Here is a 17,358-nt window from a genome sequence, read left to right as displayed (position 1 = left end):
GGAATAGATTGTCCAGGCCAAAAGATAAATGTGATTTTTTTTTTCCAATGAGCCATCTTCTTTGGGTTAAGGTGGCTTCCTGATTTTTCCTTAAATGCAAATCGAACCACTGGGACCTTGACCTCTTGGAGGGAGCTGACTAACTCTCTCCCTTTACAGGGAAGAGGCCTCGTATGCGAGAAACCGAGCACCCTGGACTCACGCGCAGCGTGGATCAAATTCCAGTTCTGCCTCTTCTGAGCTGTGTGACAATAGGCCAGTGCACTGCCTCTCTGAGCCTCAGCCTCCTCTGCGGAGTGCGGACATGAACAGTACCTGCTTCACAGATTTCCGAACATTAAATGATGCCTTTGAAAACACTGCAAGGTGCCAAGCACATGGCAGGAGTAATATTAAACACACATTTTTGCTCTTCTAATCAGTTAGATGATAACATAAATGTCCAGCCTGCCCTTGGCTCCAGAGCTTAAGAAACTTGCTCAGGGTCACATAGCCAGTAAACAGGAGAACTAGAAAGGGGCCCAATCCTGCATATTCTCTACTGCACCAGCCTTGGGGGTCTCCTGTGTGCTGCTGCTTGGACTGCGGCTATGGAACCCATCTGACCTGGACCTGCCCTTGAAGGGCTCACAGTCTAAAGAAGCAGAGATGAAGATGCATATACAGGACCACCAGGCTGGGAACCATGGTCACCTTTGGAGCTGTGAGAGAGGTGGGAAAGGCTGACTGCTTTCCCAGGGAGAGGGTGGATTGGGGAGGCAGGAGCACAGGACAGTTACTCCACATTACACGTGGAAGAGAGCACCTGGGGCCTGGCACAGGTGGGGACCCATGAACTGTCGGATAGATGGACGCACAGGAGGGACAAATGATGAAGGATGAAAGGAAGCTGGCTGGCTCCCTGGAGAGTGTTGGATGCAAAGATGGAACAACGAGATGGTCCGGTGAATGAGATGATGGAGGGTGAGTAGGAGAGCATGGATGGATGAACAAGAGATCGGGTGAGTGAGTGGAAAGGTGGATGGGTGGCTGAGCAGGTGGACAGATGATGGGGAGGTGGCTGGACTGGTGAACGGGTGAGTGAAGTTGTATGGGTGGACCGGTGGCACCAGGTGGGTAGATGGGTGGATGGGTGAGTGGATGGAATGAAGGAGGGATCGATGGGGATGGTGGTTTGGAGGGGTGGGTGAAGAGGAAGACTGGGGAATGAAGGAGTCCGTGACTTGACTAAGTGGCTGGGCGAGAAAGTTAAGAGGAAAGCAGAAAATCACTCGCGCCCTGGGTTGTGGTCACTTACCAGGCCACGGGGACCAGCGGGGCCCTTGCTGAGAGCTCTCTCCCCGGGCGCCTGGGCTCCCAGTTCCCCTCGTAGGCTCTCGTTGTGCTGGGTGAGCTCCTCCACCTGGGCCTGCAGGCCGATCTCCGACAGCTTCAGCCCATAGATGGAGCAGCGCAGCTCTTCCAGCTGCCCGCGGAGCCGCCGCTCGGTGGCGCGCTGCTCCCGCAGCCGGCGCGCCGCCTGGTCCCGCTCGCGCTCGCCGCGCTCGGCCCTGGCCCTCAGCGCGCGCAGCTCCGCGGCCCCTTCGGGGGCGCCCCGGAGGTCACCCGGGCCGGAGGATCGGGGGCCGCCGGGGTTCGGGGCGTCGAGCTCGGCCAGCAGGAGGCCGGCGGCGCGACAGAGGCGCCGCACGTCCAGCTCCAGCCGCTGCACCTGCGCCCGCAGGACGCGCTCCTGCTCGCGCACCAGGCGCAGCTGGCGCCGCTGGATCCGCCGGCCGCGCTCCAGGGCCGCCGCCTGCCGCCCCAGCGCCGCGTCCTTGCGCCGCAGCCGCTCCCGCAGCCGCTGCAGCCGCCACCGCTGCCGCCGGGCCGCGTGCTCCTTCTCCCGAACCTACGGGTTGGCGGTGGAGGAGGGCGTCAGGAAGGCCGCCCGGGGTCTCACTGAGCCTGTCTTTATTTGAAACTTCGATATTTTGTTGTTCAGCGTGCCTTTTCTTTTCGCATTAATTTTTACATTAAAATATTGCTTCGAACATTATTTATCTCAATGACGGTTACTGGCGCCCTCTTAAATGTTGCCCAGGATGCTAGTGCCTTCCTTCACGTCCTCTTGAGCTCCAAGGACAAGGGCTCAGGGAAACTTGGTCAGGATGGGGACGGGCTGGTGCACACTGGGAGGGCCAGTGGTTCCAACACGGAGTATCCTCACACCAGTTTGAAAAGAGCTGACACCTGGAACCCCCTGGGTGTCGCTTCTTCCGCGTCAGAACCTCCCAGACCTCTCCGTTGTTCAGTGCCTGAAAGGATCATGCCTGGTCCAGTAAGGGTCAGCTGAAAACCGTGACTTCTGGCCGAGACAAGATCAACAGTGTCACAGCAGCCATTCCTTACTGTGAATATTACCCCGGGAGCTACTGAGAAATGAACTGCAGAATGTCAATCAGCTAAAAGTCCCTGATCCACCACGTGTCTGTCTCAAGGATTTTTGTTTCTGCATGGCTCCTTGCCTATCCAAGAACACACCTCCCTGTTCTTAAACCTTGACCTCCCAGACCCATGGGCTATACACACTGGACCAGGGTGACCCACTCACTGCAAAAAAAACCAGGGTCCTGGCTTAACATTCAGAATTAATTTATGCACATGGGTAGACTTGTCTTCCTGTTAAGATCTCTTTCAACTGTTAGTGCCTACACATGTATTTCTTAAGAGCTTGCAGAAGACAAAACAAAGAAGAGCAAACGAGAAACAGGAAACCTGAGAAGAGCTAGGCAGGCTTTGCTTTCAGGGGAAATTGGGGCAGAAGGAACTGGAGTCAGATTCCCTGCAAGGGCTGCCTGATGGTGCGAATCCCCAAGTCAGTGATGCTTAGAGCCCAGAGCTCCGTTACCTAGACTGGTCTACCTCGATCACCTTTGGGAGTGACCACAGGTCGCCACAGAAATGAGGTGTCTTTGTATGCAAATGATTATGGCAAATACAGTCAACAGTGGGGCAAATTGTCATTTGGCAGATATCAGGTACAAAGGGCAGAGTTCACGCACTTCTGCAAACTTGCCCTGAAATGCAGATAGTTCCAGGCAGAGGTGGAGGGTTAGCATCTGGGCTGGGTTGAAGCTGGGCCAAGTGGTCTCTGAGGTGCCCCTGAGCCAGCCCCCTCACCACTCTGAACGTCTGCCCTTCACCTGGAAACAGTGTTTTGTGACAGGACGTTCCCAGGAGCATCCTGATGACAGAACAGAATGCAAGGCGTGTGGGCCACAGAGCTGCAGGTCCTGCAGTGTCTGAAGCTCACTCCCAGCATTTCTCTGGCTTGTCACCCTCACTTCTGTCTCCCCATCAAAGTATGAACCTCTGGTGATTGCAGGGCTTTGCATATATTTTTCAAATGTATTTTATTTTTTTGGCCACGCCACAAGGCATGAAGGAATCTTATTTCCCTGACTAGGGATCGAACTCATGCCCCCTGCAATGGAAGCACAGATTCTTTACCTCTGGACTGCCAGGGAAGTCCCAGGACTGTGTATGCTTACCTGGGAAATCCTACATGTATATAAGACTTTATTATAGGCTTTATTACAGGATTTTCTACAAAGAGATTACATGGTTGATGGCGGGAGCCCACACAACACCACTGTATTTCGGGTTAAAAAGTCCTGGATCTTGATGATGATGGCTTGTGAACCCAAGAGGACAGACTCAACTTTCTGCACCTAAAGTTCAACGTAAAGGGAGAAAGCGGCACTTGCGTGTCTCCCTGGTATCTCAAAGGCTAACTTCGATTTAATTGAACTTCTTATCTTCCCTGCTTCACCTCTATTTCCTTTAAAAGCTAATCGATCTGGTGTTTTTCAAACTTTTTGGACTGCCTCCCACGGTAAGAAACATCTTTTAAGAACATGACCCCGTTACACACGTGGCAGGTGTTGACAACTGGAACAAGCTTCACGAAACAGCACTTCCCTTCACACACATGATGTCCTTTCATATTTCCTAGTCAATTCCATCTTTAAATGCTGGTTGCAAGTTACAGAACTGATTTCACAACCCACTGGCAGGAGTCAACCTGCAATTTGACAATTGCTGTGCTCGCCTGTGAGTAGCAATTTGCTAAAAGAGGATGCCTCTCAGGATCTTTGGGTCTCCGCCCACCAAGTCTCTGCTCTCCAGCCTTCGTCTTCTCTCCCCTGGAACACTTCAATAAAGACTAGTAATTACAAAAGCGACTAGTGCTATTTAAATGCCTACTGTTGTGCGTGTTTTACACATATTAACGGATGCTGAAGTTGAAGCTCCAGTACTTTGACCACCTGATGTGAAGAACTGACTCACTGGAAAAGACCCTGATGCTGGGAAAGACTGAAGGCAGGAGAAGAAGGAGACGGCAGAGGATGAGATGGTTGGATGGCATCACTGACTCGATGGACGTGAGTCTGAGTGAACTCCAGGAGTTGGTGATGGACAGGGAGGCCTGGCATGCTGTGATTCATGGGGTCACAAAGAGTCGGACACAACTGAGCAACTGAACTGAACTGAACTGAGGGAAGCCTGACGTGCTGCAGTCCATGGGGTCACAAAGAATCGGGCACGACTGAGCGACCGGACTGAACTGAGCTCTCTTAATGTGTGCGTGTGCTTAGCTGCTTAGTTGTGAACGACTCCTTGTTAACCCCATGGAGCCTGTAGTCCACCAGGCTCCTCTGACCATGGGATCCTCCAGGCAAGACTACTGGAGTGGGTTGCCATTTCCTACTCCAGGGGAATCTTCCCGACCCAAGGATTGAACCCGTGTCTCTTGCATCTCCTTCACTGGCAGGTGGATTCTCTACTACTGCACTACCGGGAAAGCCTAACTCCCTTAAACCAGACAACAATTTAGGAAGGTTGGTGCTGTATCATTCCCATTTCACAGAGGAGGAAACTGAGGCCCAGAGAGGTTAAGTCATCTGGCCTACATCACAGAGCTTATGAGGGGCAGACCAGGGTTGGCTCCAGACATCTGCCTCCAGAGCCAACTCCCTTAACTACCCACTTCTTCTCCAGTTATGCTCTAACTTGCTCCCTCCGTACATCACCTCTCTTTCCCATTCGATTAGAGTGATATCCCTGAAACCCTGACTTGAGCCTCTCCTGCTCAAAGTCCTGCCCCCCTTGGCTTCCAGACTTTGGTTCACACCATGGTTCTGACGATTTGTCCTCCTTGGGACCCTCCTGTCTTAACTCCCGGTCCTGCTATGCTCTTGCATACCTCCATGCCTTGCCCAGGCTCTTACCCACCCTCTCATGCTGTTCCGCAAGGCCCAACTCACAGGGCCCAGATCACTGCAGCCTTCCCCGCTTCCAAAAGCACACTGCTGCCTGCACGTTTCCTCATGGCTCCATCACCCGGTTTTGGAGTTACTTGCCTTCCATCTGTGTCCCCACCCACAAGCCAGCTCCTGAAGGCAGAGACTCAGCATCAGTCTTTCTCCTTGTCCTTAGGCCAGAGCTGGCTCCCCTGATGTCAGGCAGCAAGCCCACAGAAATGAACCTCTGGCCAGAGCTCCTAGTGGGTGCACAGCTCCCACAGGCCACCCAGTGGACCCCAGCCAGAGCCCTGTGAGGGGGCAGGGCAGGACGCGAGCCCCATTTCACAGATGGGTCAGTTGAGGCCCAGGGAAGTCACGTGACCTGGCCCAGGTCAAGTGGCCCCTGACTGCATTGCTAGAAAGAGGACCCCTCTCACCCTTCCTGTCTGGCTCTCCAGGCCTGCCCCCATGGTCTATATTCAGGCGCAGCTGCTGCCACGTCCAAACCCATAGGGTGACTCTGCTGGAACAAGAAAAAAGTGCCGGAAAGAAGGAGGAGAGGCTGTATACCTGGCTGGCAAGCTCCCCCTGCAGTGCGTCCAGCTGCTCCTGGGCCCGGAGAGAGGCACTTCGCTCCTGGAACACGCGCGTATTCAGCTGGTCCACCTTCTGGAGGAGGTTCCTCTCCGACAGCTCCAGCTCTTGAATCCTGCGCATCAAAGCAGCAAGGCACTTACTCAGTGTTGAGTCCTGCCCCGGCCACAGGTGCAAGGCCTTGCACCAAGGCCACAGCAGCAATGCCCAGAACCAAGGACACCTCCAAGGCTAATTGAGCCCCTTTGTAACTGTTGCCAAAAAACCCCCTGATCACCACTAACAAGCTTCCTGACTCCCAGTTAGGCAAAGAGGCCCACTCCAGTAAACACCCTATTGCGCCCCAACCAGTCACCTAACACCAGCCTTCCAGCAGCAACGGTCTTTGTCTTGAGGCTATAAACATTGGCTATTGACCGACAAAAGCTGTCGACTCTGGCCCATCAGGAGTCGTTGGCCCTCTGCGCTCACAGCGACCACCTTATACCTGCTCTTTGTTCCTAATACACTCACTCTTTCCTGCGGTCCTCTGTGTCTGGAAATTCTTTCCCAACCCATGCGCAGACTGCCCCAACACTCAGGATGAGGTAAGCGTGGCCTAAGGTTTTCACAGACACTGGGATTATCTTTTTTTTTCTTCTGTTTTTTGGTCAATTTGATATTCAGACAAAAAATGACATTTTATAAAACATTCATATGTATGTTTTTCAAGATAATCTAAAATACTTTGGAGACCTCTTTTGAATAACAAGGCACCAGGAACCTTAACAGTGTTCTCAACCCTTCAACCCTAAACCAGTAATTCCCAGTACGGGTTATACCACCGAAGAAGGACTGAGCCCGGACCAAACATCTGCATTGTCTCAATAAATCCTCATGTGATCAGCCTTAAAGTGGGCTCCTTTTCTCCTATTTTGCACATGAGGAAACAGGATCAGAGAGGCCGGGCAACTTGCCCAAGGTCACACAGCATTATGGAGTCCAGGCTGCATGACTCCCAAAGTTAAAGTGTTAATCGCTCAGTCATGTCTGACTGTTTGTGACCCCACAGAGTGTAGTCCACCAGGCTCCTCTGTCGGAATTCTCCAGGCAAGAATACTGGAGTGGGTTGCCATTCCCTCTCCAGGGCATCTTCCTGACCCAGGGATCGAACTTCAGTCTCCTACATTATACAGGCAGATTCTTTACCATCTGAGCCATCAGGGAAGCCCATGACTCCCAAACTCAGGCTCTAATCCTGTGCTCTGATGCTTTCCACTTGAGCTACAGTCTTGCAAATCTCTTCTAGGGAAATGATTAAAATGCAGAAAGTTTTTTTGTGATTACAAAAACTCTGAATTACTTACAGAAGTGAGAAGTTGGAAATGACCTGTGTAATAGTTATGGAGTATTCTTGCCTAGAGAATCCCAGGGATGGGGGAGCCTGGTGGGCTGCCGTCTATGGGGTCGCACAGAGCCGGACAAGACTGAAGCGACTTAGCAGCAGCAGCAGCAGCAAGCCTCTGGAAGTCTTCTTTATTATCCCGAGGAAGAGCTGAAGTTGCATCATATGCAAAGTAATACCCAGGCTGGAAGTGAGCTCTGACCTCAGCTCCATAGACAGGAGAAGTACGTGTGAATGAAGGGAAGCCATAAGGGAAGGTCTGCCTGCTGGTCCCATTGAGAGAGGAGGAGCTACAGTGACTCACTTGTCTGTCTCCTGCCTCGTATCCAAGTCCCTTTCATGTTCCAGTCTTACTTCTGTACTAGATCACCACGAAACCCATGGAAAATACATCTGCTGCCTATGTGGACAAGCTCTACCCATCCTCATCCTTCACCCAGCTCCACACCATGTGACCTGCACCTCCAGGACAGACTCTGCTTCCCCGGGAGAGGGCCCAGATTTGCCTCCTGGCTCTTCCACTCACCAGTCATGAGGCCTTAATAGGGCTCGTTCACTACTCTGACCCCCAGGATCTTCATGTGTAAGAAGTAACTGCACCTTGCTCTGGGAGTTATTGCGATGATTAAATAAAATGATGCACAGTTATTAATGATCAGGCCAAGAGCCCCTTCTCCTACTCTAGTTTTGAGGCCCGGGGGGAAGGTCTCTAAGATGACAGAAGGGAGGGTGCTGTCTTGTATAGATGAAAATCATGTTCCTTCTAAAATGAACCAGAGGAACAGCGCTCATGCTTAGTCGCTCAGTCGTGTCTAACTCTGTGCGACCCCATGGACTGTAGCCCACCAGGTTCCTCTGTCCATGGGATTCTCCATGCAAGAATCCTGGAGTGGGTTGCCATGCCCTTCTCTAGGGGATATTCCCGACCAAGGGATGGAACTAGCATCTCCTGCATTGGCAGGCAGGTTCTTCACCACTGAGCCACCAGGAAAGGTTAATCAGTCAGAGAGTTGGGAGGAGTACCTTTTGATTGATTATAAAATGTGGTGATACCTGAATGAGAAAAGAGAAGCCTAACTTTTTTAGTTTTTGAGACCAACCGGAAATATTAAATCCGAGACAATATTTAATCCTGGTATTATCCCATTACTTAAATTAAGCAGAAAATGATTAATCTCATTGCATCAGGCTGAAAAATGGCCTCCAAATATAACGAGGATCTATGAATATAACCTTAAGGTGCCAAAGAGACTGTAGATGTGATTATGTTAGGTATCTTGAAATGGAGAGATTATGCTGGATTATCTGGGTGGGACTAACTGCAATTATAATTGTCCTCCTGAGAGAGTGGCAGAAGGTGAGACCACGTGACCACTGAAGCAAGATGCCACACTGCTGGCTTGAAGATGGGGACGGGCCAGAAGCCAAGGAATGCACCTATAAATGCTGGAAAAGGCGGACACAGATTTCCCCTACCCCGTGACTGTCAGCCAGTGAGGCTACTTTAGAACTTCTGCCTCCAGAACTGAAAGACGATGAATGTGTGTTGTTTGAAGGCAGCACGTCTGTAGTAATTTGCTTTAGCAGCTGTAGGAAACATTTTTGTTGTTTAGTCGCTCATTCATGTCCTACTGTTTGCAATCCCGTGGACTGTATGTAGCCCAACAGGTTCCTCCGTCTATGGGATTCTCCAGGAAAGAATACTAGAGTGGGTAGCCATTTCCTTCTCCAGGGGATCTTCCTAACTCAGGGATTGAACCTGCATCTCCTGCATTGGCAGGCAGATTCTCTACCACTGCACTACCAGGGAACCCCCTAGGAAACATAGACACCTAACAGATAAGAACTAAACAATGAAAATACTTTTTTCATTGATTAGTGATGTTAAAAATATATTATACTATGTAGAACTGCAAAGAGTGGTATGAAACTGGGAGACTCTATCAGGGAAATTCCACCAGGATAAATTGGTGCCTTGTCGCTGCAGGTACCATTGGGCAGGCTGCTTGGGTCTGAGGGCCAGCGTCCCCACGTGGTTGCATGTGTGACTGGGGAGAAGTTATTAAATACTTAAGCCAGCATCTTGATTTCCCTACCTAGAAATTGAAGATATCAATATTACTTTATTTTAAATATTTTTTAAGGATAAGTCACTCTGCTTATTTAACTTATATGCAGAGTACATCATGCAAAATGCCAGGCTAGATGAAGCACAGCTGGAATCAAGATTGCTGGGAGAAATATCAATAACCTCAGATATGCAGACGACACCACCCTTATGGAAGAAAGTGAAGAGGAACTAAAAAGCCTCTTGATGAAAGTGAAAGAGGAGAGTGAAAAAGTTGGGTTAAAGCTCAACATTCAGGAAACTAAGATCATGGCATCTGGTCCCATCACTTCATGGCAAAGAGATGGGGAAACAATGGAAACAGTGACAGACTTTATTTTGGGGGCTCCAAAATCACTGCAGATGGTGACTGCAGCCATGAAATTAAGACGCTAGCTCCTTGGAAGAAAAGCTATGACCAACCTAGACAGCATATTAAAAAGAAGAGACATTACTTTGTGCACAAAGGTCCATCTAGTCAAAGCTATGGTTTTTCCAGTAGTCATGTATGGATGTGAGAGTTGGACTATAAAGAAAACTGACTGCTGAAGATTCATGCTTTTGAACTGTGGTGTTGGAGAAGACTCTTGAGAGTCCCTTGGACTGCAAGGAGAGCCAACCAGTCCATCCTAAAGGAAATCAGTCCTAAATATTCATTAGAAGGACTGATGTTGAAGCTGAAACTCCAATACTTTGGCCACCTGATGTGAAGAACTGACTCACTGGAAAAGACCCTGATGCTGGGAAAGATTGAAGGTAGGAGGAGAAGGGGATGACAGAGGATGAGATGGTTGGATGGCATCACCAACTCAATGGACATGAGTTTGAGTAAGCTCCGGGAGTTGGTGATGGACAGGGAGGCCTGGTACGCTGCAGTCTATGGGGTCGCAAAGAGTCGAACATGACTGAGTAACTGAACTGAACTGAACGATTAAGCCTGTTAATACTTGTCAAGCACGTAAATAGTACCTTGCCCAGAGCAAGCACTCAACAAGTATTCAGTTGTTATTAATTTTGTTGCATGTAAGTTGGAAGTGAATTTGCAACAATGATGGTGTTATGGCCCTGTGAGTGGGGTTCTCTTTCTCAAATTTCTAACACTGTGGTTACATTAGTTTTACCATAAATACTTTAAAATTTTAACTCTTTAATGGAAGTGAGATCCAATGTACACTATCGATCTTTTACTGTGCCTTACCTGGAGGAAATCCACGGTGACATTAGCCTGAAGTCTATATTCACAGTTGCGTGATCAGACCCTGGCTTCAGCTCTTAGTGACCCTGGATAATGTATTCCATCCCCTGAGCCTCAGTTTCCCCACCTGGAAAAGGGGCTCATATCACTTTGTGTGTCACAGGGTTCAAGAAACAGCTATCTTCACCCGTGTGTGGGAGGACCTGCACTGTGGCCCAGGCCACAGGCTCTTGGTAAGCCTTAACTCTTTTTCTCCGAACCCTTGCCATGGATCTTGCTTCCCCTTCCACCCTGCTTCTGTGGGACACAGCCCACATTTGGGGAAGGGAATGGCTACAGAGGACATGAGAACTGAGGACCCAGCCCACATTTCCCCATAGGTGGGTACAGGATACCCTCCTTCCCAGGATAGCCTCACCCTAGCCCCAGCCACAGAGGCCCTTCCCCTCCATCACTCATGGTGCCTCCAGGCTGTCTTTTCCTCACATGGAAGGGTCTCCTCTGGCAGGGGTTTCCCACCCATCTTTTCCAGGCCTCGTGACCTCATTTACGCTGCCAGGTATAACCAGTTGTGGGTTATACTTTTATCTCTCCAGGCTGGGGCCCTGCCTTTTCCAGCTGTCAATCCCTAGAACTTGTGTTTTGGACTGTGTGTGTGTGTGTGTGCCTCTTAGTCATGTCCAATTCTTTATGACCCCATGGACTGTAGCCTGCCAGGTTCCTCTGTCCGTGGAATTCTCCAGGCAAAAATACTGGAGTGGGTAGCCATTCCCTCCTCCAGGAGATCTTCCTGACAACCCAGGGATCAAACCCAGGTCTCCCGCATTGCAGGCAGATTCTTGACCATCTGAGCCACCAGAGAAGCCCCTTTGGACCAAATATGTCCCCTGAAATACATATGTTGACGTTAGCTAACCCCAGTACCTTAGAATGTGACTGTATTTGGAGACAGAGTTTTTTTTTTAAAGAGGTGATTTAGTTAAGATGAGGTCATTAGGATGAGCTTTGATCCCATTTGACCGGTATCCTTATAAGAAGAGGAGACCAACATGCACAGAAGGCACAGAGAGAAGGCAAACAACATCAAGCCATGGAGAGCAGTCTCAGAGAAACCAGCCCTGTCCACGCCTTAATCTTTGACTTCCAACCTCCAAGACTAGGTGTCAAACAAGAACATAGGCTTTGGATAAAGACCTGGATTCAAATGCCCCACCTTTGGACCACGTTGCTTCCATTAGAAAAGAGAGCCTATGCCAGGAGGTTCAGCTATTTTCATGCTGTGCTGTGCTCAGTTGTGTCCAACCTTTTGCAACCCCATAGACTGCAGCCCACCAGGATCCTCTGGCCATGGGATTTCAGCAGGCAAGAATACTGGAGTGGGTTGCCATTTCCTCCTCCAGGAGACCTTCCTCATCCAGAGATCGAATCCACGTCTCTTGCATCTCCTGCCCTGGCAGGCAGATTCTTTACCACTGAACCACCCGGGAAGCCAGGAGGCTCAGCAGTGAGAATCAAACAAACACAGGAAATCTGCTACAAAGATGACAGAAGAGATGAAAAGCCAGACAGAGCGGACAGGCAACCCAGAGGTTAGCCACCACTGGGGCCACTTCTGCCCCTGGGGCTGGAAGGACAGATAGAGAGAAGGTGGAGACACCAGGGCCCAGGAGCAGGACCACAGAGGATGCCAAAGGCATGACTGAATGGCAGCCACTGTGGGAGATGTCACCCAGAGCAGAAGAGAGGTGGGAGAATCCTGGCTTCTCCTTTCTCCTCCCTTCAGCACCTCCCATTGGCTGGATCCACATGAAAACCAATGAGCAAGGGAGCCTGGGAAACAGGCTCAGTGTCTGTGGTACAGAGCAGAGGATGGGAAAGACAGAGGAGCCAGAGGCTGCTGTGGGCAGACTATGGAACACTGACTGTTTTGCCTGCATCCTTAGCCATAGAATGGCTTCCCTTGTGGCTCACAGGGTAAAGAATCTGCCTGCCAATGTAGGAGACCCAGGAAAAGTCCCTCGGTTGGGAAGATCCCCAGGAGAAGGGCATGGCAACCCACTCCAGTATTCTATCCTGCCTGGAGAATTCCGTGGGCAGAGGATCCTGGCGGGCTACAGCCCATGGAGTCACAAAGAGTCAGACACAACTGAGCGACTAACACTTTCCTTTCCTTCAGCCATGCTGCTAAGCTGCTAAGTCGCTTCAGTCATCTCCGACTCTGTGTGACCCCAGAGATGGCAGCCCACCAGGCTCTCCTGTCCCGGGGATTCTCCAGGCAAGAACACTGGAGTGGGTTGCCATTTCCTTCTCCAATGCATGAAAGTGAAAAGTGAAAGTGAAGTTGCTCAGTCTTGTCTGACTTAGCAACCCCATGGACTGCAGCCTACCAGGCTCCTCCGTCCTTGGGATTTTCCAGGCAAGAGTGCTGGAGTGGGGTGCCATTGCCTTATAGAAATGATTTAATACACCCTTCTACCACGATGAGGCCCTAGGATTCTTAACGTACACAAAGAAGAGGTCCAAAGGCTATATTTACCTGCTCCTCAGCCCAGACTCTGGCATCATGTACTTGTCCACAGCTGCCAACAGCTTCTGCTCTGAGGATTCCAGCTGCTTCCTGAGTGTTCCCGTGTCCACGTCTGGGCTTCTGGCTGCTCCTTCAGGAAAACATCCCTGCTCCTCATCACGCTCCTCTACATCATGGAAGATCCAGGACGTGTCGATCTTCACATCAACATTCATTATATCAAACCCATCACTGCTGGGGGCTCTGACAACGTAACTGAAACTTTTTTCAGTCCGTCCTTTAGTGTTCGGCTCCATCCTGTACATTGTTCATGGGCCAAGACTGAATAAAATTAAGTGAATCTGTAACATTGACTTTCTGGAGACTTCCAGGTGGCTGCAGTGGCTTGATTGTGCAGGAAAATATCCTTTGAGGAGGGCAAGAACAGGTGGATTATTTATGAGTGGGACACTTGGGTTTCACCTGCACAAACGTCATACAATATGAATGAAAGCCTCTCGTTTTACAAGCCGGCATGCCCACACTCATCCAAAGCAGAAAAGCTACTTGGAGTTACAAACTGAATCATGTGTACAAAGAGGTAAAGTAAAATTTCCAGGCAGAACCATGAGCGTGTTAGAGATTCTCAAGAGTGACACTCAGGTTTTCACCCAGCAATAAATGATGTTTTAAACTTCCTTTCTGAGTCCAGCAAACACTTATCACTGGCTTGGAGTTGACTAGGTGGAGGGGAAGGGAAACTAGCACTGCCCTGGGCCATCTTGCCTTACTTAGTCCAGTTCTCCTGCCTGATAACCCTGTGAGATGGGCATTTTCAGAACCATTTTATAGATGACATGATGAAACAGAGGCTCTGGAAGGTAGAAGAGCTTATTCAGGCCTCACAGATGGGCAGTGGCAGAGTCAGGATTCAAATCCAAGCCTGGCTCCAAAGCTCGAGGGGCTGGGCTTCCCTGGTGGCTCAGTGGTAAAGAATCCAGCTTTCAAGGCAGGAGACATGGGTTTGATCCTTGACCTGGGAGGATCCCACGTGCCACAGAGCAACTGAGCCCACGTGTCACAACTACTGAACCTGTGCACCAGAGCCCAGAGCCACAACTACTGAGCCCGTGTGCCCTAGAGCCTGTGCTTGGCAACAGGGGAATCCACTGCAATGAGAAGCCCATCACCACTAACCAGAGAGTAGCCCCGCCCCTGCTCTCCACAACTAGAGGAAAGCCCATGCAGCAGTGAAGACCCAGAACAGCCAAATAAATATTAAAAAAAAAAAAAAAAGCTCAAGGGGTGAAGGATGAACCAAGACCCTGAACAGGAGGAAACACATCATGTCGAGTGTAGGGGAGCCTGAAGCTGGAAAGGTGGCCAGGGAATGACCCATCACAGCCGGCAAAGGTGGGCAGAAGGCTCCTCCAGGGGGAAGCAGCATCAGGACCGGAGTCCCAGGACAGAGTCAGGAAGGTGAAGGCGATGGGAGCGATTGGGTTTGGCTGGCCCAGTGGACACAACTGAGGGGGAAATGAGGACCCAAGCAGGACAGGTGACTTGTGGCCATATACTTGTGGGCCTTGGGCTCCAGGATGTGGACTGTGGCATCTCTGTGTGGGAAGTGGGGGTCCCTGGAGTGTTTAGAGGCAGGGGGGCCCTGGTCAGATCTTACTTTGAGAATTGGAGCACTGTGAGGGTGTAGGAGGTGAGAACAGAGGCAGCTGGCCACAGAAGAGGAGCCAGTGCCATAAACAGGCCCAGTGGTACAGGAATCAGTAGAAATTTAAACTAAGAGGCTTAATTCTCCGTAAAATGATGGACATCATTAAAGAGATGTGTGTGCATGCTAAGTCACTTCAGTCATGTCTGACTCTTTGCAACCCTGTGGATTGTAGCCTGCCAGGCTCCTCTGTCCAAGGGATTCTCCAGGCAAGAAGACTGGAGTGGGTTGCCATGCCCTCCTCCAGGGGATCTTCCCAACCCAGGGATCAAACCCACGTCTCCTGTGTCTCCTGCATTGGCAGGTGAGCTCCTTACCACTAATGCCACTTGGGAAGCAAGAGTGTGTGCTTAGTCCCTCAGTCGTGTCCGACTCTTTGCGATCCTTTGGATGATAGCCCACCAGGCTTCTCTGTTCACAGGATTTTCCAGGCAAGAATACTGGAGTGTGTAGCCATTTCCTCCTCCAGAGTAAAGAGATGGACATCTCTAAAAATGATGGATGAGACTTCCCCTGCCCTTTTCTGAGAGCATCTACTTTAGAAAACTTATAGTTATTTCTTCATCTCTTTGAAATACATGTAAATCCTTTTAAAAGCCCCATAAGCCTTTTGCCAGTTTTATGACCCAGGAACATCTTTCTGAAGATCCTGGAAGCCATCTCTTTGGCATGCAAACATTCAAGGAAAATAGGACCTCATATCCCAGTTCCTGCGGGAGGTTGGAGCCTACATTCGTGATCACCTGGCTCCAAGTTGCACAACCACCTCTTGTTCTAAAGATATGAGGAACTCCATTTTCCTTTGTATAAAACAAATCAACAAACACAGAGGGTCACCTCAATAGCCAGATGGATTTAGGGCAACATACATGTAATAATTAGTGTTGCCAAGTTCTTTAATTTGAGAACAAATTATTGCTTATCCATAAAATCTGTATGAATAGGGTCTATCTCCTTGGCTCATAAGATTATGAATTCTTTTCTGTCTTTGAAAATCTCTTAGCAGATGGTCTGTGATGCACATCACATTCCGGTTTGGTGCTCATTTGATAATGATTGTTTTCTCTCTTATCTACCTCAGGAGAGAGGTAGTCTGGCTTGGGAGAAGATTGTGTTTTAAAATATATTTCCCAACCAAGCTGGGAAAAAATTTAAAATTACCCCAGCAAGATCCTATTGTATAGCACAGGGAACTATATTCAACATCCTATAATATATCATAATAGAAAATGAAAAATTTAAAATATTTTTCCCCAACAGTGGCCACTCTGTAGGGTGGCTCAGGGGCTTGCAATAGACACAGGGAGGTCAGAGGCGGCAGGGCGGGGTATTGGCCGCGAGGGGGCGCTGTGGGGCAACTTAGATATCTTGTATTTATCCAATGGAACTTCGGACAAATCATTTAACTTCTCATAAAAGTTAGGGGTGGGTAGTAAAAACAGTACCGACATCAAGAGCTGTTGATGCATAAATGGGTTGCTGTAGGCAAAGCACTCCTGTACAGAGCCCGGCACCCAGTGAACACAGCGGGCAGGTTGTCAGGTGGTGGACAGAGGCAACCCCTTGCAGTTACTGGCTGCCTGCCTGGGCTGTGTCCACCTCTGTCTCTTATGTGTCAAGTTCTTAGGGAATTAACTCTGCCTCTTGCAAAACAAGGTGAATAGCAGTCTCCTCCCTGCTGCTGCATGAGTCACTTAGCTCTCAAGTGCCTGGTCCTGTGCCTGGCACAGTGAGTCCCCAGGGACCCTGGCTCCAGGAGCCTCCTCAAGCAGGGGGATTGATTGACAGCTGACTGAGACAGGATGACCACCTAAAAAAAAAATCACAGTGCCAGGCCTGCGAGGAGGAGGGAGCAGGCAGCCCTTTCTTAGAGAAGCAGCTGGAGTAAAGGTGCATCCTGTCTCCTCCCTCCAGGACAGGTGAAGGGCGTTTGAGCCCCCAAACCTCCGCTTAACAATGTGTCTTCAGACTCTTTTTGGATAAGCCACTAAGACTGTGGGGTCCACTTGGAATGAACCGTCTGTGTCTGAGGGTGAAGGGCAGGAATGTGGATTATCAACTCTGTGGGCTTCTCAGAGCTGGAGACCTGGGGTAAGGAGACTGATGGCCGCAGCGCAGCTGTAAGGACAGGGCCCTGCATCTTCGGCAGCCTGGGTGAGGCTCCCCAGGGCTGAGGTCACAGGAAGGACACACAGCTTGACCTACAGCAGGGCACAGGGGTTCCCCCTTCAGACCAGACGGCAGCCCCAGAGAGGCTGAGGGGTAGGGGAGGGTTGAGAGGGAGGTGAGAGGAGGCTAGGGGTCTGGAAACCCACAGCTCTGCCCTTTGAGCTGGAATTGGGGGTACAGTGTGGGGTCTGTAGGAGTTCCCAAGGGGTCTTAGACAACTTCGGGGGAGAAGCACCCCAGTTTGGCAGGCATCTAGCAGGGTCTGGTTAAATGGAAGAAAAGAGAAACAAACATGCATTTTTTTGTACTGGAAACATCAGGCGGGGTTTCCACTCATCACACACTGAATCTGGAAGGAGAGTGGAGAGCAGACCTCCCAGATCCTGAGG

The 17,358-nt window shown here is 50.2% G+C and overlaps 1 protein-coding gene across 1 annotated transcript in view; it reads right to left on the bottom strand.

Annotated features, from left to right (window-relative positions):
* C6H4orf50 (chromosome 6 C4orf50 homolog) overlaps positions 1-17,358 on the bottom strand; it is a 77,467-nt gene that overhangs the window by 57,539 nt on the left and 2,570 nt on the right. The window contains exons 2-4 of the mRNA XM_069594698.1: positions 13,105-13,501; positions 5,859-5,997; positions 1,298-1,891 (exon numbers count right to left, since the gene is read on the bottom strand). Of these exons, the coding sequence (XP_069450799.1) occupies positions 1,298-1,891; positions 5,859-5,997; positions 13,105-13,400 (1,029 nt within the window). The 5' untranslated portion in view covers positions 13,401-13,501. The remainder of the gene's footprint in view (positions 1-1,297; positions 1,892-5,858; positions 5,998-13,104; positions 13,502-17,358) is intronic.

This window comes from Ovis canadensis, chromosome 6 (genome assembly GCF_042477335.2).
Source record: "Ovis canadensis isolate MfBH-ARS-UI-01 breed Bighorn chromosome 6, ARS-UI_OviCan_v2, whole genome shotgun sequence".
Lineage (NCBI taxonomy): Eukaryota > Metazoa > Chordata > Mammalia > Artiodactyla > Bovidae > Ovis > Ovis canadensis.
This window is presented reverse-complemented; position numbering and strand designations above follow the sequence as displayed.